General features: G+C 44.8%; 1 protein-coding gene across 1 annotated transcript in view; it reads right to left on the bottom strand.

The window, feature by feature from the left end:
• The window catches only part of MCF2L2 (MCF.2 cell line derived transforming sequence-like 2), a 554965-nt gene that overhangs the window by 109824 nt on the left and 419653 nt on the right, over positions 1–25488 (bottom strand). Inside the window, 2 exon segments of the mRNA XM_040428287.1 lie at positions 20663–20755; positions 22189–22281. Coding sequence (XP_040284221.1) covers positions 20663–20755; positions 22189–22281 — 186 coding nt within the window.

The following is a 25488-nucleotide window of genomic DNA, read 5'->3' on the forward strand; positions in this document are numbered from 1 at the left end:
ACAAGATGTGCTTTATCTGCAGACTGTCAGCTTTAATTTGAGGGTATTTACACCCAAATCAGGAGAACGGTGTAGGAATTAAAACAGTTTGCATATGTGCCTCCCACTTGTTAAGGGACCAAAAGTAATGGCTCATAATAATAATCATATAATCAAACTTTCACTTTTTAATACTTGGTTGTGAATCCTTTGCAGTCAATTATAGCCTGAAGTCTGGAACGCATAGACATCACCAGACGCTGGGTTTCATCCCTGGTGATGCTCTGCCAGGCCTCAACTGGAACTGTCTTCAGTTCCTGCTTGTTCTTGGGGCATTTTCACTTCAGTTTAGTCTTCAGCAAGTGAAATGCATGCTCAATCGGATTCAGGTCACGTGATTGACTTGGCCATTGCATAACATTCCACTCTTTTCCCTTAAAAAACTCTTTGGTTGCTTTTGCAGTATGCTTTGGGTCATTGTCCATCTGCACTGTGAAGCGCCGTCCAATGAGTTCTGAAGCATTTGGCTGAATATGAGCAGATAATATTGCCCGAAACACTTCAGAATTCATCCTGCTGCTTTTGTCAGCAGTCACATCATTAATAAATACAAGAGAACCAGTTCCATTGGCTGCCATAGATGCCCACGCCATGACACTACCACCACCATGCTTCACTGATGAGGTGGTATGCTTAGGATCATGAGCAGTTCCTTTCCTTCTCCATACTCTTCTCTTCCCATCACTCTGGTACAAGTTGATCTTGGTCTCATCTCTCCATAGGATGTTGTTCCAGAACTGTGAAGGCTTTTTTAGATGTCGTTTGGCAAACTCTAATCTGGCCTTTCTGTTTTTGAGGCTCACCAATGGTTTACATCTTGTGGTGAACCCTCTGTATTCACTCTGCTGAAGTCTTCTCTTGATTGTTGACTTTGACACACATACACCTACCTCCTGGAGAGTGTTCTTGACCTGTCCAACTGTTGTGCAGGGTGTTTTCTTCACCAGGGAAAGAATTCTTCGGTCATCCACCACAGTTGTTTTCCGTGGTCTTCCAGGTCTTTTGGTGTTGCTGAGCTCACCGGTGTGTTTCTTCTTTTTAAGAATGTTCCAAATAGTTGTTTTGGCCACGCCTAATGTTTTTGCTATTTCTTTGATGGGTTTGTTTTGTTTGTTTTTTCAGCCTAATGATGGCTTGCTTCACTGATAGTGACAGATCTTTGGATCTCATCTTGAGAGTTGACAGCTACAGATTCCAAATGCAAATAGCAGACTTGAAATGAACTCTGGACCATTTATCTGCTCATTGTAATTGGGATAATGAGGGAATAACACACACCTGGCCATGGAACAGCTGAGAAGCCGATTGTCCCATTACTTTTGGTCCTTTAACAAGTAGGAGGCGCATATGCAAACTGTTGTAATTCCTACACCGTTCACCTGATTTGGATGTAAATACCCTCAAATTAAAGCTGACAGTCTGCAGGTAAAGCACATCTTGTTCGTTTCATTTCAAATCCATTGTGGTGGTGTATAGAGCCAAAAATGTTACAATTGTGTCCATGTCCCAATATTTATGGACCTGGCTGTATATGTTTGCGTATCCTATTTTTTATCTGTTTTGTGGTACAGCCTACATATTGTACCAAACACCCCTTGCAGGTAATCAGATACTGTAAATTCCGTGTTGCAATTTAAGTGCGTAGACTGTGGACTGTGTAGGTGATACGTTTTTTTGATTTTACCGCATAACAATAAAGCTACAGTTTTTTTATTGGAAGCTGGACTTTAAGATTTTTCAATTGAAATGCATAATGAATGTACAAACTTTTTTTTAACATATACACATCTAGGGAACTGTTATTTATTTAAATAAAAAATTGCATTCTATACCTATGTACCTATATACCTATGTGTGAACGAGCCCTTATGGATGAGATGTATGTTATTTTCTAGTTTGTACATATTAAAGGGAAAATTCTGATCTAAAAATTGTCCGAAGATAGAAATCAATATAGTCTCAGCAATGCTTGCTTCCCTGTGTGTTTATAGTGACCTACTGGTAACTGTGGCTGTATGGGTAACCTGGTGACAATGTAGCATTGTAAACAACTGAAACAAGTTCTGGCAGATTTCCAGTCCGAAGTCTCACACATAGCACTTCTGTAAAGAGAAGCTAAAATAAATATGCAAGATTACAGTATGGCACCATGCATAGAGCTGTAACATACCCCCATATAAACTCCAAGTCAATTGAAGGGGTTTTCTAGGAGTAGAAAATTGATGACCTTTCCTCAGGATAGGTCATCAATTTCCGATATGTGGGCTCCGACTCTGGCACTCCGCCATCCATCTGTTTGAAAAGGCTGTTTTGCTTCTGTGAGAGCTCTGGCCTCCTCACAGATTACATAGCGCAGTGCCATATATTCTATAGTGGCAGTGCTTGGTATTGCCGCTCGGGTCCATTCACCTCAAAGCGACTGAGCTGCACATTGGCCATGTGACCAATGAACCTGACATCGCTGGCTTAGGAAGAGGCCGCGGCGCTCTTGAGGATAAGTCATCAATATCCCCAAAACTGGGTTGTATCAGTTAGTAAATGACCCCCTAATTTATATTTTTACATCACCTTATTCTTAACCCCATAACATTTTTATGTGATTGGAGCTGTATGAGGGCTAATTTTTTTCGGGACGACCTGTAGTTCTCATTGATACCACTTTGGGGTGTGTTGGACTTTTTGATCGCTTTTTATTCAATGCTTTGTGGGAGGTAAAGTGACCAAACGGCCATTTAGACTTTTTTTTCAGTTTCACCATTTGCTGCATGCAATATTTTTACATTTTAACAGTACAGGCATTTTCGCATGTGGCAATGCCCATGATGTTTATTTTTAAATTGTTGTGCCTTTTTATTTTAATTTTGAGGAAGGGGTGGGTGATTCGAATTTTTATTCATATTTTTTTAATGGTTCCCCTAGGGAACTATAACAAGTGATCATTAGATTGCTTCTCTCATAGACACTCCGGAGGACCAAGGCTGCCACACACTACATCCGGCTGCCCAGCTCCTCGTCCGGTCCCTGTGCCAGATACCGCGCGTGCGCACTAGGCATAACCTGAGGGACCGGACGATTGCAGAGGCGGCGCTGAGGTGAGGAAGGCGGCACTATAGACAGGGAGGGCGGCGATTTCTAGTGGGAAGGCGGCGCTGGGCACCAGACGGAGATGGCTGCAGCCGGGCACACTGTATGAAGCGACGCCCCCTTGGGCACCTTAGGCAGGTGAATGATAGGTTATAAAAACCTGTTTTATATGCTAATAGAGCCACAGGCACATTTAATAAGTACCGTTTCGGATTCATGCTATTTGGACGGACCTGGCCATATGTTTAGGTAATAGGCCTAAAATGTCCTGACAGAATTCCTTTAATACAGAATGCTTAGTAAAATGTCTATTGAGAGGTTAAAAATAATAAACAAATTTAACTCACCCCATCCACTTGATCGCGTAGCGGATCTCCTCTTCTTTCTACTTTCTTCAGGATCTGGCTAAAGGACCTTTGATGACGTCACTGCGCTCATCACATGGTTCATCACCATGGTGATGGACAATGTGATGGCCCCATTGAAGTGAATGGGTCCAGATTCAGTACAGGTACAATGCGTTTACCTCACGCATTGCACCTGCGCGGAATTCTCGCCCGTGTGAAAGGGGCCTTAGGCATCATAGCTGCCTTCCGTGACAGCCTGTGAGATTAAGCTCACTGGAGTGTGTAATACACTTACAGCCAATGCATCACAATACAGAAGTATTGTAATGCATTGTAAAGGGGATCAGACCCCCAAAAGGTGAAGTCCCAGCGTGGTAAAAAAAATAAAAATATAGAGAAAAAATAAGTAAAAAAAAAAAAAAAACATTTACAAAACAAATTAAAAGTTTCAAGAAAACAAAACAAAAAAACTTCCTTTCCCAAAATAACGTAATTAAAAAAATAAAAAAAAAATAAGTAGACATATTAGGTATCGCAGTATCCGTATCGACTGGCTCTATAAAAATATCACATGACTGTCAAAATAAAATAAAAATGGTGTCACCTTACATCAAGCGATCAAAAAGTCATACGCACCCCAAAATCATTCCAATCAAACCATCATCTCATCCCGCAAAAAATTAGCCCCTACCCAAGACAATCGCCCCCAAAAAAACTATGGCTCTCAGAATATGGAGACACTAAAACATGATTATTTTTGTTAAAAAAATCCTGGTTTTGTGTAAAACTTAAATAAATAAAAAAAAGTATGCATATTAGGTATTGACGCGTCCGTAAGAACCTGCTGTATAAAAATATCACATGAACTAACCCCTCATGTGAACACCGTAAAAAAAAAGAAAAACGGTGTAAAAAAAGCAGTTTTTTGTCACCTTACATCACAAAAAGTGTAATACCAAGCGATCAAAATGTCATACGCACCCTTAAATAGTTCCAATCACACCGTCATCTCATACCGAAAAAAATTAGCCCCTACAAAAGATAGTCGCCCAAAAATAAAAAATAAAATATGGCTTTCAGAATATGGAAACACAAAAAAATAATTTTTTTTAAAAATGCTTTATTATGTAAAACTGAAACAGTTTGGTATTGTCGCACCTGTAACAACCTGCTCTATAAAATTACTACATGATCTAACCTGTCAGATGAACTTTGTAAATAACAAAAAATAAAAATGGTGCCAAAACAGCTATTATTTTTTACCTTGCCTCACAAAAAGTGTAATATAGAGCAACCAAAAATCATATGTACCCTAAAATGGTACCAACAAAACTGCCACCTTATCCCGTAGTTTCATCCTGAAATTTCATCTACATTTTACTTTAATTCTTGTGGAACACCTAAAGGGTTAACAAAGTTTGTAAAATTAGTTTTGAAACCCTTGAGGGGTGTAGTTTCTAAAATGGGACCATTTATGGGTGGTTTCTATTATGTAAGCCTCACAAAGTGACTTCACACCTGAACTGGTCCTTAAAAAGTGGGTTTTGGAAATTTTCTGAAAAATTACAAGATTTGCTTCTAAACTTCTAAGCCTTCTAACGTCCCAAAAAAAAGAAAATGTAATTTACAAAATGATCCAAACATGAAGTAGACATACAGTTGCAAGAAAAAGTATGTGAACCCTTTGGAATGATATGGATTTCTGCACAAATTGGTCATAAAATGTTATCTGATCTTTATCTAAGTCACAACAATAGACAATCACAGTCTGCTTAAACTAATAACACACGAAGAATTAAATGTTACCATGTTTTTATTGAACACACCATGTAAACATTCACAGAGCAGGTGGAAAAAGTATGTAAACCCCTAGACTAATGACATCTCCAAGAGCTAATTGGAGTGAGGTGTCAGCCAACTGGAGTCCAATCAATGAGATGAGATTGGAGGTAGGTGGCCCTGCCCTATAAAAAACACACACCAGTTCTGGGTTTGCTTTTCACAAGAAGCATTGTCTGATGTGAATGATGCCTCGCACAAAAGAGCTCTCAGAAGACCTACAATTAAGAATTGTTGACTTGCATAAAGCTGGAAAGGGTTATAAAAGTATCTCCAAAAGCCTTGCTGTTCATCAGTCCACGGTAAGACAAATTGTCTATAAATGGAGAAAGTTCAGCACTGCTGCTACTCTCCCTAGGAGTGGCCGTCCTGTAAAGATGACTGCAAGAGCACAGCGCAGACTGCTCAATGAGGTGAAGAAGAATTCTAGAGTGTCAGCTAAAGACTTACAAAAATCTCTGGCATATGCCAACATCCCTGTTAGTGAATCTACGATAAGTAAAACACTAAACAAGAATGGATTTCATGGGAGGATACCACAGAGGAAGCCACTGCTGTCCAAAAAAAACATTGCTGCACATTTACAGTTTGCACAAGAGCACCTGGATGTTCCACAGCAGTACTGGCAAAATATTCTGTGGACAGATGAAACCAAAGTTGAGTTGTTTGGAAGAAACACACAACACTATGTGTGGAGAAAAAGAGGCACAGCACACCAACATCAAAACCTCATCCCAACTGTGAAGTATGGTGGTAGGGGCATTATGGTTTGGGGCTGCCTTGCTGCGTCAGGGCCTGGACGGATTGCTATCATCGAAGGAAAAATGAATTCCCAACTTTATCAAGACATTTTGCAGGAGAATTTAAGGCCATCTGTCCACCAGCTGAAGCTCAACAGAAGATGGGTGTTGCAACAGGACAACGACCCAAAGCATAGAAGTAAATCAACAACAGAATGGCTTAAACAGAAGAAAATACGCCTTCTGGAGTGGCCCAGTCAGAGTCCTGACCTCAACCCGATTGAGATGCTGTGGCATGACCTCAAGAAAGCGATTCACACCAGACATCCTAAGAATATTGCTGAACTGAAACAGTTCTGTAAAGAGGAATGGTCAAGAATTACTCCTGACCGTTGTGCACGTCTGATCTGCAACTACAGGAAACGTTTGGTTGAAGTTATTTCTGCCAAAGGAGGTTCAAACATTATTAAATCCAAGGGTTCACATACTTTTTCCACCTGCACTGTGAATGTTTACATGGTGTGTTCAATAAAAACATGGTAACATTTAATTATTTGTGTATTATTAGTTTAAGCAGACTGTGATTGTCTATTGTTGTGACTAAGATGAAGATCAGATCACATTTTATGACCAATTGTGCAGAAATCCATATCATTCCAAAGGGTTCACATACTTTTTCTTGCAACTGTATGGTAAATGTAAAGTAATAACTATTTTTGGAGGTATCACTATCTGTTTTAAAAGCAGAGAAATTAAAATATTGAAAATTGCCAATTTTTCACAATTTTTGCATTTTTTTATAAATAAAAAAGAAATATTTTGACTTAAATTTACCACTGTCCTGAAGTACAATATGTGACGAGAAAAACTATCTCAGAATGGCTTGGATAGGTAAAAGCGTTTTAAAGTTATCACCACATAAATTGACGCATGTCAGATTTGCTAAATAGCCTGGTCCTTAAGGTGAAAAATGGCAGGGTCCTGAAGGGGTTAATAATGTATCAGACTGGAAGATGAGTATTTGTTTACATTGACTATTTCACCCCTGTATCTGGTCCTCCCTTGATTAGGCCAAATGTAGCCCCCTCCCCTCTTGGTCACACCTGATTGAACACTGAGTGGTATAAATCTAAGTTCCTAGGTCTTCCAGACCTTGGTCTTTCCAAATGCAACCTCTTTCAAGTGCACATACTGAATTATACCAGAATTGAAACAGAAGGGGACCAAAGGTAATTACATACATAGTTAATGCAAACAATGTTTCAATCTTTCATCTTACTCTTCCCACTTTTCCAAAACCTCCTGAAATACCCCCACATCCGTTCACCCAGCAAGGAATTATTCATCTCTCCCTCCATTCTACTTTCTCACCCGACTGCTTGCACAAACCCAAACTCACACAGATACCTCATGGCCTCTCTTATTTTCAGCTACTAACACTTTCTCTGCTTCTCCTTATTGCTGGTGATATCTCTCCAAATCCAGGCCCCCCTCAGCAAATCCCCACTATCACCTCTACATCCCACTACAAATCTCCTTCTACAAATTTCTGCAACCCCTTAAACCTAATAACCATTCCTCTGATCCCTGCTTCTTTGGTTCCTCTTGCAGGAGTATTGTGGAATGCACGCTCTGTTTGTAACAAACTGTCCTACATTAATGATCTTTTCAGCTCTCAAAAACTTTCCTTTCTGGCTCTTACAGAAACATGGCTGACACCCTCTGACACCTCCTCCCCTGCTGCACTCTCATATAGTGGATTTCACTCACACCCCCTGCCTCGGCTGCAAACATGGTGAAGGAGTTAGTCTTCTCCTATCAGACACCTGCTCCTACAGCCCAACTCCACTGCCACCCTCCATTACGCTCACTTTATTTGAAGTACAATCTGTTTCGCATCTACTCTCCCTCCAAGTAGCGGTCATTTACCGCCCCCCAGGCCCAGCCACCATCCTTCTTGACCACTTTTACACCTGTCTCCTACACTTTCTTTCTGCCGACATCCCCACTATCATCATGGGTGACTTCAACATCCCTATTGACACCTGACACTCAGCCGTCTCTAAACTTTCACTCTCTTCCTCCTTCGGCCTCTCACAGTGGTCTTCCGCTCCCACCCACAGAGATGGTCACACTCTGGATCTTATCTTTACCCGCCTCTGCTCCCTATCTAACCTTTCTAATTCACCTCTCCCCCTATCCGACCACAACCTACTCACCTTCTTTTCATTGGTCTCTTCTGCTGATCCCCCGGTCCACACATTAGCACACCCCCACAGGAACCTTAAACATCTCGACTTTCGCTTGCTTTCTGACTCTCTTCTGCCACTCTCTACACTCTCTATTTTTTCCCTCCCTGTATAACACCACAATAAGTACAACTCTGGACTCAGTTGCCCCCTCACACACAAAAAAACCCCAAAATCAACAGACAACCCTGGCACACCAACCTGACCAAAGAACTCAGACAAGCTTCCAGGGCTGCTGAGCGGCGATGGACGAAATCCCATTCTAAATATCAATTTACCGCATACAAGAAATCCCTCCTCATATTCAAATCCTCACTCACTGATGCAAAACAGGCCTACTTCTCATCTCTCATATCTTCCCTGGCCCACAGTCCTAAGAAACTTTTTAACTCCCTTTTCTGTCCCCCAGCTCCCCCACCCTCTCCTCTCATCTCAGCCGAGGACTTTGCCGCATACTTCAAACAAAAGATAGTCAACATCAGAGAAAGCTTCAGTACACAGTCCCCACAGACCCTCTACACAACTGCTCAGTCCTCTTCGCCCAAAACCCGCTTCTCCACTATTACAGAAGAAAAACTCTCCACTCTACTCTCCAGATCACATCTCACCACCTGTGCACTTGACCCTATCCCATTCCACCTCATCCCTAACCTCACCATAGTGTTTATCCCAGCCCTAACTCATCTCTTTAACCTATCATTAACCTCTGGTGTCTTCTCCTCTGGTTTTAAACATGCTACCATTACATGCTACCATGGGTGCATCCTCAAAAAGCCTTCACTTGACCCATCTTCTTTGTCCAGTTATCGCCCCATATCACTTCTTCTGTATGCCTCAAAGCTACTTAAACATGTCCATTCTGAACTGTCCTCTCACCTCTCCTCCTGCTCCCTCTTTGACCGGCTACAATCTGGCTTCCGAACCCACCACTCAACTAAGACTGCCCTTACCAAAGTCACCAATGACCTACTAACAGCCAAAACCAAAAAACATTACTCTGTCCTCCTTCTCCTTGACCTGTCCTCTGCCTTTGACACTGTCGACCACTCTCTTCTGTTGCAAACTCTCTCATCTCTTGGCATCACTCACCTGGCCCTCTCCTGGATCACATCATACCTCACAGACCGGACGTTTAGCATCTCCCACTCACACCACCTCCTTGTCTCATTCCCTCTCTGTTGGTGTCCCGCAAGGCTCTGTCCTAGGACCCCTGCTCTTCTCTATCTACACTTTCGGCTGGGGATATCTTATAGAGTCCCATGGCTTTCAGTATCACATTTATGCTGACGACACACAAATCTACATCTCTGGTCCAGACATCACCACCTTATTATCCAGAATCCCACAATGCCTATCTTCCATATCATCCTTCTTCTCTCGCTTTCTAAAACTTAACATGGATAAAAGGAGATTTTTGTATAACTTACCAGTAAAATCTCTGTCGCTCTTCATTGGGGGACACAGGAACCGTGGGCTATGTCCTCTAGGAGGCGTTGACACTAGTAAAAGCTGTTAGCTCCTCCCCTGGCAGCTATACCCCCTCCAGCCTGGAGAGAGAGCTTCAGTTTGTGTACAAGCAGTAGGAGAAGCAAGCCAACCAAGAAAAACACGTGGAACACCAACCATGTCAAAGGACCCAACAGGGTTTAAACCAGCAACTGCCCAACTGTGGTCGAACAACAATACTAAGTGGGTGCTGTGTCCCCAATGAAGAGCGAGAAAGAGATTTTACTGGTAAGTTATACAAAAATCTCCTTTTCTCGCCCATATTCATTGGTGGACACAGGAACCGTGGGACGTTCAAAAGCAGTTCACAGGGAGGGAAAAACCACAGACCCATGGAAGCAATTATTCCTGCAGGCATCCACAAAACTGCCGCCTGCAAGACCATGTGGCCTAAGGCAGCGGCCGCCGATGCAAGTATGCACCTGGTAAAATCTATCGAATGTGTGTAAGGAGGACAATAGCCACCCTACACGACAGCACAGCCAAAGGGTGATTCCTTCGAGCCCAAGATGCGCCCACCACTGTGGTGGAGCAAGCCGTGACACCTAAGGGCGGAACTTTGCCTCGGGCGCGGTATGCTTCAGCAATTGTAGACCGAATTCAGAGTGCGATTGCCACCAAGGAAGCCGCCAATCACTTTCAAGGACCCTCCGGAATGACAAAAGGGGGGTCTGTACGGCGGAAGGAACCGGAGGCTGCCAAATAGATCTTCAGAGCTCTGACAACATCCAAATGGTGGAACTCCCTTTCTTTAGGGTGTGAAGGAGATGGGCACAGAGAGGGAAGGACAATTTCCTCGTTAAAATGGAAGTCAGAGACCACCTTGGAAGAAAAGAAGAAACAGGCCGGCGAACCACCTTGGCAGAGAGCGCTGCCAACTCAGACACAGTCTGATGAAAAAACTACCTTCCAGGACAGAAGTCGGAGAAAAACTCCCGCAAGGGCTCCAGGGAAAGCCTGGAGCGTTGAGAAGACTAAAGTCAGGTCCCAAGGCGGTAAGAAGGATGGTACGGAGGAACCGTATGTGCCACTCCCTGAAGAAAGGTCCTTACAGGCCCCAGGGGGGCCAGAGGGCGCTGGAAAGGATAGAAAGTGCCAGCACCTGACCCTTCAAGAACTAAGGGCCAGACCAAGGTCCCACCCCTGATTGTAAAAAAACAGGACCGTGGGGAGAGAAAAAAAAGAAGTAGCTGAACTTTTCGGCTTCCACAGAAAAAAAACAGGAAGGACCTGCAGGTCCTGGACGATGCAGGCTTGCGGATGACATCCGCCGAACAACCTCTTCGTGTAGAATGGTGGTCTAAATAGCCACGCCGGCAAACAAAGAGACCTAAAATACTAATGGAAGACCGGACACTGCGAAAGAAGGTCATCTCTGAGTGGCAGTGATCAAGGACGTCTCCCAGAAGGAGAACGAGGTCGGCGTACCACGAGCGACGGCCAATTACCCGGGCGACTAGGATAGTCAGAATACCCTCCATCCCGATCTTCCGTAGAACTCTGGGTAGGAGAGGGAAGGGAAGAAAACGCAAGGAGGGAGAACCCCTGCCAAGGGGAATCAGGGCACCCACGCCGCAAGCTTCCGGACCTCTTGCTCGGGAGAGAAAGGTGGGGAGCTTCCGAGTCAGTCTTAAAGCCATCAAGTCCACGTCCCGGCGACTCCAACGCAGACAGATCGCCTCGAACACCTTCCGCAGTCCTGGAATACAGAAGGGAGAGGCCGGTAGCCATTCTGTTCGAGGAGTAAGAAGAAATAGAAGGGTGTTCCGCTCCAGGAATGGAACCGTCTATTAGCGTGGCAAGACATGACAGCAACTTCGCCCCGTCTGGTGTGGGGAGTCTCGTAGCCTACCCACAGAATGGGCGGCGGAAAGAGGGCTAACGTGACCTAGACATTAGTCATGTCTTAAGGGAGGTAATGTACAGTCGTGGCCAAAAGTTTTGAGAATTACATAAATATTTGAAATTGGAAAAGTTGCTGCTTAAGTTTTTATAATAGCAATTTGCATATACTTCAGAATGTTATGAAGAGTGATCAAATGAATTGCATAGTCCTTCTTTGCCATGAAAATTAACTTAATCCCCAAAAAAACACTGCATTTCATTGCTGTCATTAAAGGACCTGCTGAGATCGTTTCAGTAATCGTTTTGCTAACTCAGGTGAGAATGTTGACGAGCACAAGGCTGCAGATCATTATGTCAGGCTGATTGGGTTAAAATGGCAGACTTGACATGTTAAAAGGAGGGTGATGCTTGAAATCATTGTTCTTCCATTGTTAACCATGGTGACCTGCAAAGAAACGCGTGCAGCCATCATTGCGTTGCATAAAAATGGCTTCACAGGCAAGGATATTGTGGCTACTAAGATTGCACCTCAATCAACAATTTATAGGATCATCAAGAACTTCAAGGAAAGAGGTTCAATTCTTGTTAAGAAGGCTTCAAGACGTCCAAGAAAGTCCAGCAAGCGCCAGAATCGTCTCCTAAAGAGGATTCAGCTGCGGGATCGGGGTGCCACCAGTGCAGAGCTTGCTCAGGAATGGCAGCAGGCAGGTGTGAGCGCATCTGCACGCACAGTGAGGCGAAGACTTTTGGAAGATGGCCTGGTGTCAAGAAGGGCAGAAAAGAAGCCACTTCTCTCCAAAAAAAAACATCAGGGACACATTGATCTTCTGCAGAAAGTATGGTGAATGGACTGCTGAGGACTGGGGCAAAGTCATATTCTCCGATGAAGCCTCTTTCCAATTGTTTGGGGCATCTGGAAAAAGTCTTGTCCGGAGAAGAAAAGGTGAGCGCTACCATCAGTCATGTGTCATGCCAACAGTAAAGCATCCTGAGACCATTCATGTGTGGGGTTGCTTCTCATCCAAGGGAGTGGGCTCACTCACAATTTTGCCCAAAAACACAGCCATGAATAAAAAATTGTACCAAAACACCCTCCAACAGCAACTTCTTCCAACAATCCAACAACAGTTTGGTGAAGAACAATGCATTTTCCAGCACGATGGAGCACCGTGCCATAAGGCAAAAGTGATAACTAAGTGGCTCGGGGACCAAAACGTTGATTTTAATCCCATTGAGAACTTGTGGTCAATCCTCAAGAGGCGGGTGGACAAACAAAAATACACTAATTCTGACAAACTCCAAGAAGTGATTATGAAATAATGGGTTGCTATCAGTCAGGAATTGGCCCAGAAGTTGATTGAGAGCATGCCCAGTCGAATTGCAGAGGTCCTGAAAAAGAAGGGCCAACACTGCAAATACTGACTCTTTGCATAATTGTCATGTAATTGTCGATAAAAGCCTTTGAAACGTATGAAGTGCGTGTAATTATATTTCACTACATCACAGAAACAACTGAAACAAAGATCTAAAAGCAGTTTAGCAGCAAACTTTGTGAAAACTAATATTTGTGTCATTCTCAAAACTTTTGGCAACGACTGTAGATACAGGTAGCAAACCCAGGACCAATGGGAAGGATTCACCTGTAGAAGGAGAGATGTGGAGTGCCCACAGCCCACCAGCCGGGTCCGGAACTCTGGAATAGAAGGCCACAAAGGAATACCCAGTGTAAACGCTGATGCAACCAGGCATGTAATGACTGTACCAAAACTCCGCCAGAGGAGGAAGTCAAGCAGGGGGAGCCACAACTGTATCGCTAGCCCATACCCCAGCGGAGGAGGGCCACACCGCAGAGGCCACCAATTCAGTGCTAGAAGAATCCGCTCCCTGATGAAGAAGCTGTGCAGTAATAACCATAGCATGCAGTGGTAACGCAAACACCACTCCCTCAGAAGCAGCCAGCGCCTGCCCCGTCGGCGCAAAAACTGAGAAGGAGGCATGAGGCTATCCCGTAGAAGCCATGGCACCATACTGCCCTAGTTAAGTAGAGCTAGCCTTAAACACTTGCCTTGGAAGGGCTCTGACCAGGAGCAACAGCAAACCAGCGTCAGGGAAGAACCCCCAGCTGAGGGGGACTACAGAGTCAGAGAACACTCGACTCAGTGGAACGAACTCCCCATTTATTCGCAATGGCGAATGCACTACGTATTGACGAGGACCATATCATGACTGACTGGAACCGAGGAGGCCCATGGAGATGGGTGGCCTCTAGGACACATAAGGGTTGCTAGGCAACCCCTCTGAGAAGGCAGAGGATGTCACAACCATACTCCAAACCAGCACCGAAAGATAAGAAGGAGCCCATGTGGAAACAGCTACCGTATCCACTGGCGACACCCATACACCACAGATGCAGAGCACCAGCACCCGCGGGTATCGACTTTTGCCACGCCCCACTGTGAAAGAAGCTAAGGCATCTAAAGCTGTGGCGTAGTTGAACTGCAGCAACCCAAGATGCTTAGGTATTCCCCTGTAAGCGGATCACTTGTGGAAGGGGGAATGCAACAGGAAGCATGTTGATGGGAGAAGGCTAATGCATACGGCAGGTACAGAACCCAGTGGAGATGCTATGCCGCCACCCACCGAAGGGGGGATGCATACGTCCAGCACTGAAACCAGTGAGTGTAATTGTACTTAGTCCACCTACTGCAGGGGGCAATATATAAGGCCAGTATTGTAACCGTAGTAGTGCAATTACTCCACCTATGGAAGGGGTAATGCATACAAAAAGGGGCACTGCTAGCGGAAGTGGTCATGCATACAGCAGGAACTGAATGCAAATACAGAGAGAATACGCCGTTAATGGAAGTGCAATGCATATGGCGAATCCAGTACACTGTGAGAGTGCAATTACTCCACCTGAAGGAGGGGTAATGACTACGGTAACCACCGAATCGGTGATAATGCCATAATGCCACCTATGGAAGAGGCAAATGCATATGGTACGGACCGTACCTAGCAGAAACTTAATTCCGTCCCCTATGGGAGGGGAAACACTTACAGGCATCACTGACAACAGCGCTCTAGCAGTTAGTTCACCTATGCAAGGAGGTAATGCCTAAGGTAGGTATTGTATGCAGCAGTGGTGCAAATACTCCGCCTTATGAAAGGGGGCAATGCAGACGACAAGAACTGCTGGCTACTGCGGACGCAATCTGGAAGATTGCAACGGATTAGAGTCAGAGCCCGAATCCTGATCCCCCTCCCCCGGACCGAACCTCTCCAGGGATGGAAGGGTGCGTCTGAGCGGGACCCTTGGGGGTGCGCAGGTGACCGAGGAGAAGTTCTGCTCTGGCCCACTTGCGCTCAGTTCTACCACTCAGAAACTGCCTGTGGCAGTTATAGGCCACGCCGATGGGGATATATCAACCAACTACCCAGAGGGTGTAGTGGGAATCTAGAGGTCCATCCACCGGATTGCGTAGGCGGAGCTTATTAACCAAACGACCCCGGAGGATGGAGTGGAAACTTCCGGAGATTCTCCATTGGATCGTGCAGGTGGAGAATTATCAACCAAGCGGCCCCGAAGGACGGATTGGGAATCCAGAGGTCCTGTACTGGAGTGCGTTGGAGAACTATCAATCACACGACCAGAGGGTGAATTGGGAATACTTCAGCTGTCCTTCCCTGGATCTGCGCAGGTGGAGGAATATCAACCAACAACCCAGGAGGACAAATTGGGAACTATGAGAGGTCCTCCTTAGTCCGATATAGGACACGGGCCCAGCCTGGTACCACACAGACAGGGTGGTCCTGCGGTGATAGGGGGTGGGCCGTATGACAGCACATTTTTATCAGCTTTTTTTTATGAAACAAGGATGCCCAGTGTCAGGTGGGCAGAGAGGCAGGATAGGGTTAACTGTGTTAACGTGAAGGCACATTGCACTGGAGATGGGATCTCAGATAATCTGGTGCCGGCTTCAGAGGCGGCTGACCAGAAGGGGTTAAAACTGTCTTGAGGACCAGGGGGCGGGGCCTAGCAGCTCGTGGAGAGGGAAGTGAGGCGGGAATGATTCACGCCACAGCGCACCCCCACCCCCTGTACAGAGATGTGATTAACCCCCTAAGTGCCCAAACGAGCTGACCGCATATAAGGGGGGGGCCTCCTCCGCTAAGCATGATTCCTCTCCGGGCGACTCCCCCTTTCTTGTCTGTTGACCGATGCATGGTCCCGGTCCGCAGCGGATGAAGCTGCGGCCGGGGCTAAGTTGTCACGCATGACCGACCTGAGCTGTCGGTCGGCCGGGGTGCAGAGGGACCGTGAACAGAGAGCGGAAGTTCCGCTTGCGGTCGCCGGCCGGGGAACGTTACCCCGGACTGGAGGATCGTGGGCCGAAAGTCCTTGAGGTGGCCGCATCATACGGGTGTTAACCCTTCCGGAGTGACGCTTGCTGGTGCCGGCTCCCAAAAGGGTGGATGGTGGCAGCTGCGGGACCGGCCGGGGACACCACGGTGTATGACCGTGGCAGGCCGAGTAAGCAGCGCCCAACGAGGATATAATTAACCCCTTAAGTGGCCGCAAGCCGACGGCCTAGAGTGGGAGTGAGGGGGGGTCCTGGTGCTGTTGGTACTTGGCTGGAAGCCATTCCACTGTTTCCTGGCAGAACCTAGTGAGGCCCTATGAAAGCAACAAGTCCGCCCCATATCCTGCGGCAGAAAAAACTCTAGTTCTACAATAAAGCCGTGTGTCTGTTTTCTGGTGCCTACCCTAGGAAACTTTGGAGGGGGAAGAGGGATATACTTACCTAATCCCGTGTACTCACCTCATGTTCCTCCTCTTCTCTTCACCCTCCCTAAGTGGGCCCATAAGGTCACCTTCTCCAGCAGGGTCACCTCCTCAGCAGCTGGCACCGGAGTGGCAGGAGTCTGGTATGGCGGGAGGGTCTTGTCTTTAGCGGACCTAGGTGACCCCTTGGCTGGCGGGAAGCAGGGGAGCGAGGCTGCCCTGGTCCACCTTGTCTTCTGTGGGGGAAGCAGCAGTGTGGGTGACCGGCACTGGCGCAACTCGACCCCGGGAGAACAGGGAGGCGAGGCGTCCACTGTTTTCCCATCTGAAAAAGAAGGAAAAAAATAAACCAAAATAAAAAATCTTCAGGAGCTTCCCTGCAGAGCAGGGAGGTCTTGCCTCCTATTGACACTAGAAAAAAACTGAAGCTCTCTCTCCAGGCTGGAGAGAGTATAGCTGCCAGGGGAGGAGCTAACAGCTTTTACTAGTGTCAACGCCTCCTAGAGGACATAGCTATACCCACGGTTCCTGTGTCCCCCAATGAATATGGGCGAGAAAACAGAATTCATCAACTTTCTCCCATCTTGCTCAACCCCCCCAACAGACCTATCTATAACGATCAATGGCTGCACACTCTCCCCAGTCAATCAAGTCTGCTGCCTTGGAGTGACCTTGGATTCTGCCCTCTCCTTCTGACCGCATATCCAAGCCCTTTCCACCACCTGCCACCTCCAACTCAAAAACATCTCCCGCATCCATGCTTTCCTCAACTTTGAATCTGCGAAAATGCTTGTACATACCCTCATCATCTCCCGCCTAGACTACTGCAACATTCTCCTCTGTGGCCTTCCACCTAGCACTCTCGCACCCCTCCAATCTATCCTCAATTCTGCTGCCCGACTAATCCACCTCTCACCCTGTTACTCCTCTGCCTCTTCCCTCTGCCAATCCCTTCACTGGCTCCCCATTGCCCAGCAAATTTTGTTCAAAATACTAACAAATACAAACAAGGCTGTCCACAACCTGTCCCCTCCCTAGATCTCTGAGCTACTTTCCCGATACATCCCCACATGCAATTTCCGATCCTCACAAGACCTCCTTCTCTCCTCTCTTATCACCTCTTCCCACAATCGCCTCAAAGATTTCTCCCGTGCATCCCCCACACTCTGGAACTCACTACCCCAACATATCAGACTCTCACCTACAGTGGAATCCTTCAAAAGAAACCTAAAAAGCCCATCTCTTCAGACAAGCCTACAACCAGTAACCCTGCTGCCCCTATTCCGCCATGACCAGCTTCACCCTCACCTACTGTGTCCTTCTCCTATACCATGTAGATTGTTAGCCCTCACCAGCAGGGCACTCTCTCCTTCTGTACCAGTTTGTAACTCGTCTTGTTTATGCTTAGTGCAATTGTTTGTATCATGTATGTGCACCCATTTTCATATGTACAGCGCTATGGAATGAATGGCGCTTTAATAATAAATAATAATAATAATAGAGAAGGTTACAAAACACAGTAAAGCCGGGTGTGAAACCACATGCACATAGGCGTGCTTTCCGCCATAGTGGTGAGGTTACCTGTTAGATCACTACTGCTAGTTACTTGTTAGACCACTACAGAATCAGGGCAATAAATATTGAGTTTTGTTTGGCTGTTAACCCTTGCTTTGTTACTGGAAAAAATGGATTAAAAAATCTGCCAAAAAAGTGAAATTCTAAAATTTCATCAACATTTTCCTTTAATTTTTGTGGAACACCTAAAGGGTTACCAAAGTTTGTAAAATCAGTTTTGAATGCCTTGAGGGGTGTATTTTCCAAAATGGGGTCACTTTTATGGAGTTTCTACTCTAGGGGTGCATCAGGGGGTCTTCAAATGTGACATGGCAACTTGAAATTATCCCAGTGAAATCTGCCCTCCAAAAACCATATGGCGTTACTTTCCTTCTGCGCCCTGCCAAGTGCCGTACAGCAGTTTACGACCACATATGGGGTGTTTCTATAAACTACAGAATCAGGGCAATAAATATTGAGTTTTGTTTGACTGTTCACCCTTGCTTGGTTAGTGGGAAAAAAATTGATTAAAATGGAAAATCTGCCAAAAAGTGAAATTCTGAAATGTAATCTACATTTTCCTTTAATTCTTGTGGAACACCAAAAGGGTTAAGAAAGTTAGTAAAATCTGTTTTGAATACCTTGAGGGGTGTCGTTTCTAAAATGGGGCCATTTATGGATGGTTTATATTATGTAAGCTTCACAAAGTGACTTCAGACCTGAACTGGTCCTTAAAAAGTGGGTTTTGGAAATTCTTTGAAAAATTTCAAGATTTGCTTCTAAACTTCTAAGCCTTCTAACGTCCCAAAAAAAGAAAATTTCATTTGAAAAATTATCCAAACATGAAGTAGACATATGGGAAATGTAAAGTAATAACTATTTTAGGAGGTATCACTATCTGTTTTAAAAGCAAAGAAATTGAAATTTAGAAAATTGTGAATTTTTCCAAGTTTTTGGTAAATTTGGTATTTTATTATAAATAAAAATGAAATATTTTGACTCAAATTTACCACTGTCATGAAGTACAATATGTGACGAGAAAACAGTCTCAGAATGGATTGAAAAGGTAAAAGCGTTTTAAAGTTATCACCACATAAAGTGACACATGTCAGATTTGCAAAAGATGGCCTGGTCCTTAAAGTGAAAAATGGCAGGGTCCTGAAGGGGTTAATAATGTATCAGACTGGAAGCAGGTGTCATAGAGATAGATACAAAACACAGTAAAGCCGGGTGTGAAAACCACATGCACATAGGCATTCTTTCCGCCATAGTGGTGAAGTTACCTGTTAGACCACTATTGCTGTCTTTGATGGCTTGTGGGTATACTTCGTCTAAAACTCTACTTCAGCATATTTACCATAAAGTATGATTATTTAACCCCTAATATAAGTTAATTAAATAAATAAATAAGTTCCCTGTTTTCCTGGATGACTTCTGCCTTTAGAGCAGGTATCCACATGGTGTTTCTTTTCATTTTTTTCATAGTGAAATCTAACTATGAGTGAATGGGAAGATATGTATTTTCATTCACAAACTGCTTTGGATGGTGTACTGTATATTTAAGTCATTTTAGTACACCTTTACTGTACTTGGAAAAGTGTATAGGAAATATTTATACCTTTCTCATTTTTTTTTTTATGTGTTCAAATGAGCTACTTATCATTCCAAACCACCTTTGGTCCAGCACCCCAGCTCCTGTCCTCGTCGCCACTGCAGCTGTGACTTGACTGAGGTTTTGGCTACAGCTATGATGCATGTAAAATCAATGTCCAGGAGCTCATTGTTTAATAAAATACTGGGTTATAAAACTTCCTACCAATCCTCTGTTTTGTGTGCAGATGTTGAGTAGTTTGGATGTCAAATGGTCCACTCTGTGTAGTATCACAGGTAGGTTACGGTATTTTTACAGTATGTATTCCTCCACTGAAACACAACAGGTATTGTTTGGCAAACTCTAGCAGTCCTACCTAGCAGTCCTACACCACTTCTTCATCCTCTGGTCTTCAAAAGTCCCTGGATTCAACCCAGTCTCAGGTCTTTGGTTCTACCCCAATCTGCACTGGGAGATCAAGGACAAAGAGCAGAGGATGAAGAAGTGCTGTAAAGCTGCTAGAGTTCACCGAACAATACCCGTTGGTTTCCAGTGGAGGAATACACATGAAGGATGACCACGTGAACAAAGCACTAGGAATGTGACACTGCCTCTTTAGCTCTACTGTATGAACATATAAAGCACATAACTACTGCAGCCAATCGCTGGCCTTAGCAATATATGGCATAAGACCCCTGAAGCCAGTGATTGGCTGCAGTGGTCACATGTGATTTATGGGTACATCACCTCTGTAGTCAGAACCACAATGTCCAACCAGAAGAAGCAGTGGCGCTGGAGCGGAGGGGGCTTTGGACAATATAGTATACTTTATTAAATTTGCTTCTATTATTGTAACACTATAATTGCCAATTTTAAAAACAATCTCATACAACCCCTATAAATCAGGTTAGATGTGTAAGAACATAGACCATTCCACTGCATAGTATGTCCTGGCCTCTGGGATGCCTAATAACCCGATCATGTGATGGTCATGCATTTTGATAAGACATAAATCAAGTCTAATTTATTTAAAGAGATACATTTTAAATCATAACTAATTCAATAAAAATGTCTAGAAAATATACCTTTAAAAGCAACTGATACTTGGTGATTCTCTGAACCGGTTTTAAGAGATAAGCATCTAAAGAAAGTTTGTGATCCAGTCTCCTTTTACATTCCTTTATGACAGCAAAGAGTAAAACAATAAAAAAGATTAAAAAAATTAAATATCTCGAAAAAAGATAATGGCATTACAAAAGACAGTAACAGAGATAATATATGACAGAACATGAGAGGAGCACCAAACCCATAAAAAATTAGAACAATTTTTGTGGTATCATTCATATATTTGTCAGACTTTAGTACTGAACATTATAAAAATCAAAAAGCTGTATATATCTAGGTCATGTCATAAATGAGACAAGTGACATATATACTGATGAGAAGTCAAAGCTGAAAACATAAAAAAATATATTAAAAAATCTGGTGCCTTGTGTAGATAAAAAATAAATAAAAAGAGGCAGGATTGGCCGACTGTCAGAGACAGTGACACACAAGATAAAGTCCAAACAAAGTTCCACTTTATTGTGGTTTAAACAGCAAAAATAAATGGCCTTTACATTTCAGGCAAAACACAAAACAAATCCTGCTCGTCTGAGCACTAACTTAACAGTTTCACTAACTGTCCTACACACAGTACTGTCAGCCCTGAAGTTCACCACAGCAAGCTACTCACAAGCACCAGCATATCAGTTCCAGACATCAGCCATCTCTCAGGCCCAGACTCTCTGCCCGGGTTCTCTATATGCAACTGCTGCAGGACCAGCTACTCAGGCAGCAAGCTAGACATCTACCAGAAGTGGGCTGTGGATTTGGGAACCCGCCCAACTCTTCCCCAATCCAGAACTCTAAGTCCTATACCAGCTTTTCCACAAAGCCACCTCAAGAAAGCTTGGGCTTTCCACTACAAAACTGGGCACTCCCTCGAGCTTAAAGGGATTCTGTCACCACATTTTACCCCCTACAGTAAAACATAGCTACTTGTAGGTCTCCCTGAGCTGTATTAAATGATGCCCTTATTAACTAATAGTCTTGATTTATTTCTTTATAAAATCGATTTTAGTGATATGCTAATGACTTACATAAGGTGCCCAAGGGGATGTCCTTTCCTAACTTGGTGCCCAGCCGCACCCCCCGGAATTTCAAACAGCCTCAGGGATTACGTCAGCACGCCGGCTCTTGAATATGATATATTAGAGGCTGCGCTGGACTCAGGAAGGCGACGCTGGGCACCGGACCGAGGGGTGCGGCTGGGCACCAAGTTAGGAAAGGACATCCCCTTGGGCACCTTATGTAAGTCATTAGCATATCACTAAAATCGATTTTATCAAGAAATAAATCAAGACTATTATTTAAGGGCATCATTTAATACAGCTCAAAGAGACCTACAAGTAGCTATGTTTTACTGTAGGGGGTAAAATGTGGTGACAGAATCCCTTTAAGCTGCATATGACAGGATTCTGGGGGAAAAGTACCTGCTATCAATCACTCGGCCTGTCACTGTCTCACAATACACATAAAACTCATATATGTATTATACAATGAACCTTACCTGAAAGAAAATACTTTCAGCACACTGTCTCCACAGGGCTTCAGATCTTGGCTTATTTTGGCAATATTTTTCATAAATTTGAAGGTCTTCCTTCTATGAAAAAAAATTTGAAGGTCAATATACTTTCAGCAAACTGTATAATTTAGGCAACTTTTCTTTACTTATTGCCCCCCCCCCCCCCTTCCCCCCTCCAAAAAAAACAACTGTTTACTCTCTGAATTCACTGATAAATCTGTCTTGGGAGACAAGACAGATATTCAGATTACTAAATAATCAGATTACATGGTGCCAGCGGTGTATCTTCAATAGAGGTATACCACGCAACTGCTATGGGGCCCATGCAGAAAAGGGGCACGCAGTGAACCAAAGGCCCCACCCCTTAATTTACTGTCCAGCTCCAGTATAGTATTCCTATGATCAGTGGAGAAAGCTAAAGGACCTGTGATGATGTCATCACAGGACCTGTATATCTAGTAAAGGAACTGCACAAAGAATGATGTAGGTCCCATGTGACCTGTGATGACATCATCTTCAGCATCACAGGTCACCCCATTGCCTATTTAACTCATATCTCACTCATATATATAGTACTCCAGACAGTTGCAACCACCATTACCTCATGTACCTCACACAATAACAATAAAAAGCACAGTGGCTCAGTGGTTAGCACTGGTGCTTGCAGCGCTGGGGTTCTAAGTTTCAATCCGACCAAGGACAATATCTGCATGGCGTTTGTATGTTCTCCCTGTGTTTGTGTGGGTTTCCTCCCACACTTTAAGGCATACGGATAGGGAACTTAGATTGTAAGCCTCATTGGGGACAGCTTGTTGCTAATATGTATGTAAAGTGCTGCAGAATATGTCAGCACTATATACTGATGTAGCAGGGTTAACACACATGCTTTATGAGACATGTTATCTAAACTAAATGCAACTAAATGAGCTAAGCAATTGCTTTTGAATGGGTTTTGTTTCAAGATAACGCGATGAGTTAAGAAATTTGAGTTAGGGCTCTTTCACACTTGCGTTATTGTCTTCCGGCATAGAGTTCCGTCGTCGGGGCTCTATGCCGGAAGAATCCTGATCAGGATTATCCTAATGCATTCTGAATGGAGAGAAATCCGTTCAGGATGCATCAGGATGTCTTCAGTTCCGGAACGGAACGTTTGTTGGCCGGAGAAAATACCGCAGCATGCTGCGCTTTTTGCTCCGGCCAAAAATCCGGAACACTTGCCGCAAGGCCGGATCCGGAATTAATGCCCATTGGAAGGCATTGATCCGGATCCGGCCTTAAGCTAAACGTCGTTTCGGCGCATTGCCGGAGCCGACGTTTAGCTTTTTCAGAGTGGTTACCATGGCTGCCGGGACGCTAAAGTCCTGACAGCCATGGTAAAGTGTAGCGGGGAGCAGCATACTTACCGTCCGTGCGGCTCCCCGGGCGCTCCAGAGTGACGTCAGGGCGCCCCAAGCGCATGGATCACGTCATCCATGCGCATGGGGCGCTCTGACGTCATTCTGGAGCGCCCCGGGAGCCGCACGGACTGTAAGTATACCGCTCCCCTGCTCCCCGCTCCTACTATGGCAACCAGGACTTTAATAGCGTCCTGGGTGCCATAGTAACACTGAAAGCATTTGGAAGACGGTTCCGTCTTCAAATGCTTTCAGTACACTTGCGTTTTTCCGGATCCGGCGGGCACCTCCGGCAACGGAAGTGCATGCCGGATCCCAACAACGCAAGTGTGAAAGAGGCCTTAAGAGTGTGTGTGTTACCCCTGCTACATCTGTAAGTGCATAAAATAAATAATATGTAACTGACCACATATATCTGTACACACTGCATCTATTATGCCTTCTACGTCTCACATCTAGTACACTGATATATATATATATATATATATATATATATACACTGCTCAAAAAAATAAAGGGAACACAAAAATAACACATCCTAGATCTGAATTAATTAAATATTCTTCTGAAATACTTTGTTCTTTACATAATTGAATGTGCTGATAACAAAATCAAACATAAATAAAAAAATGGAAATCAAATTTTTCAACCCATGGAGGTCTAGATTTGGAGTCACACTCAAAATTAAAGTGGAAAAACACAATACAGGCTGATCCAACTTTGATGTAATGTCCTTAAAACAAGTCAAAATGAGGCTCAGTAGTGTGTGTGGCCTCCACGTGCCTGTATGACCTCCTTACAACGCCTGTGCATGCTCCTGATGAGGTGGCGGACGGTCTCCTGAGGGATCTCCTCCCAGACCTGGACTAAAGCATCTGCCAACTCCTGGACAGTCTGGTGCAACGTGACGTTGGTGGATAGAGCGAGACATGATGTCCCAGATGTGCTCAATTGGATTCAGGTCTGGGGAACGGGCGGGCCAGTCCATAGCATCAAGGCCTTCGTCTTGCAGGAACTGCTGACACACTCCAGCCATATGAGGTCTAGCATTGTCTTGCATTAGGAGGAACCCAGGGCCAACCGCACCAGCATATGGTCTCACAAGGGGTCTGAGGATCTCATCTCGGTACCTAATGGCAGTCAGGCTACCTCTGGCGAGCACATGGAGGGCTGTGCGGCCCTCCAAAGAAATGCCACCCCACACCATTACTGACCCAATGCCAAACCGGTCATTCTGGAGGATGTTGCAGGCAGCAGAACGTTCTCCACGGCGTCTCCAGACTCTGTCACGTCTGTCACATGTGCTCGGTGTGAACCTGCTTTCATCTGTGAAGAGCACAGGGCGCCAGTGGCGAATTTGCCAATCTTGGTGTTCTCTGGCAAATGTCAAACGTCCTGCACGGTGTTGGGCTGTAAGCACAACCCCCACCTGTGGACGTCGGGCCCTCATATCACCCTCATGGAGTCTGTTTCTGACCGTTTGAGCAGACACATGCACATTTGTGGCCTGCTGGAGGTCATTTTGCAGGGCTCTGGCAGTGCTCCTCCTGTTCCTCCTTGCACAAAGGCGGAGGTAGCGGTCCTGCTGCTGGGTTGTTGCCCTCCTACGGCCTCCTCCACGTCTCCTGATGAACTGGCCTGTCTCCTGGTAGCGCCTCCATGCTCTGGACACTACGCTGACAGACACAGCAAACCTTCTTGCCACATCTCACATTGATGTGCCATCCTGGATAAGCTGCACTACCTGAGCCACTTATGTGGGTTGTAGACTCCGTCTCATGCTACCACTAGAGTGAAAGCACCGCCAGCATTCAAAAGTGACCAAAACATCAGCCAAGCATAGGAACTGAGAAGTGGTCTGTGGTCACCACCTGCAGAACCACTCCTTTAT

The sequence above is a fragment of the Bufo bufo genome, chromosome 4 (genome assembly GCF_905171765.1).
Source record: "Bufo bufo chromosome 4, aBufBuf1.1, whole genome shotgun sequence".
Taxonomy (NCBI): domain Eukaryota; kingdom Metazoa; phylum Chordata; class Amphibia; order Anura; family Bufonidae; genus Bufo; species Bufo bufo.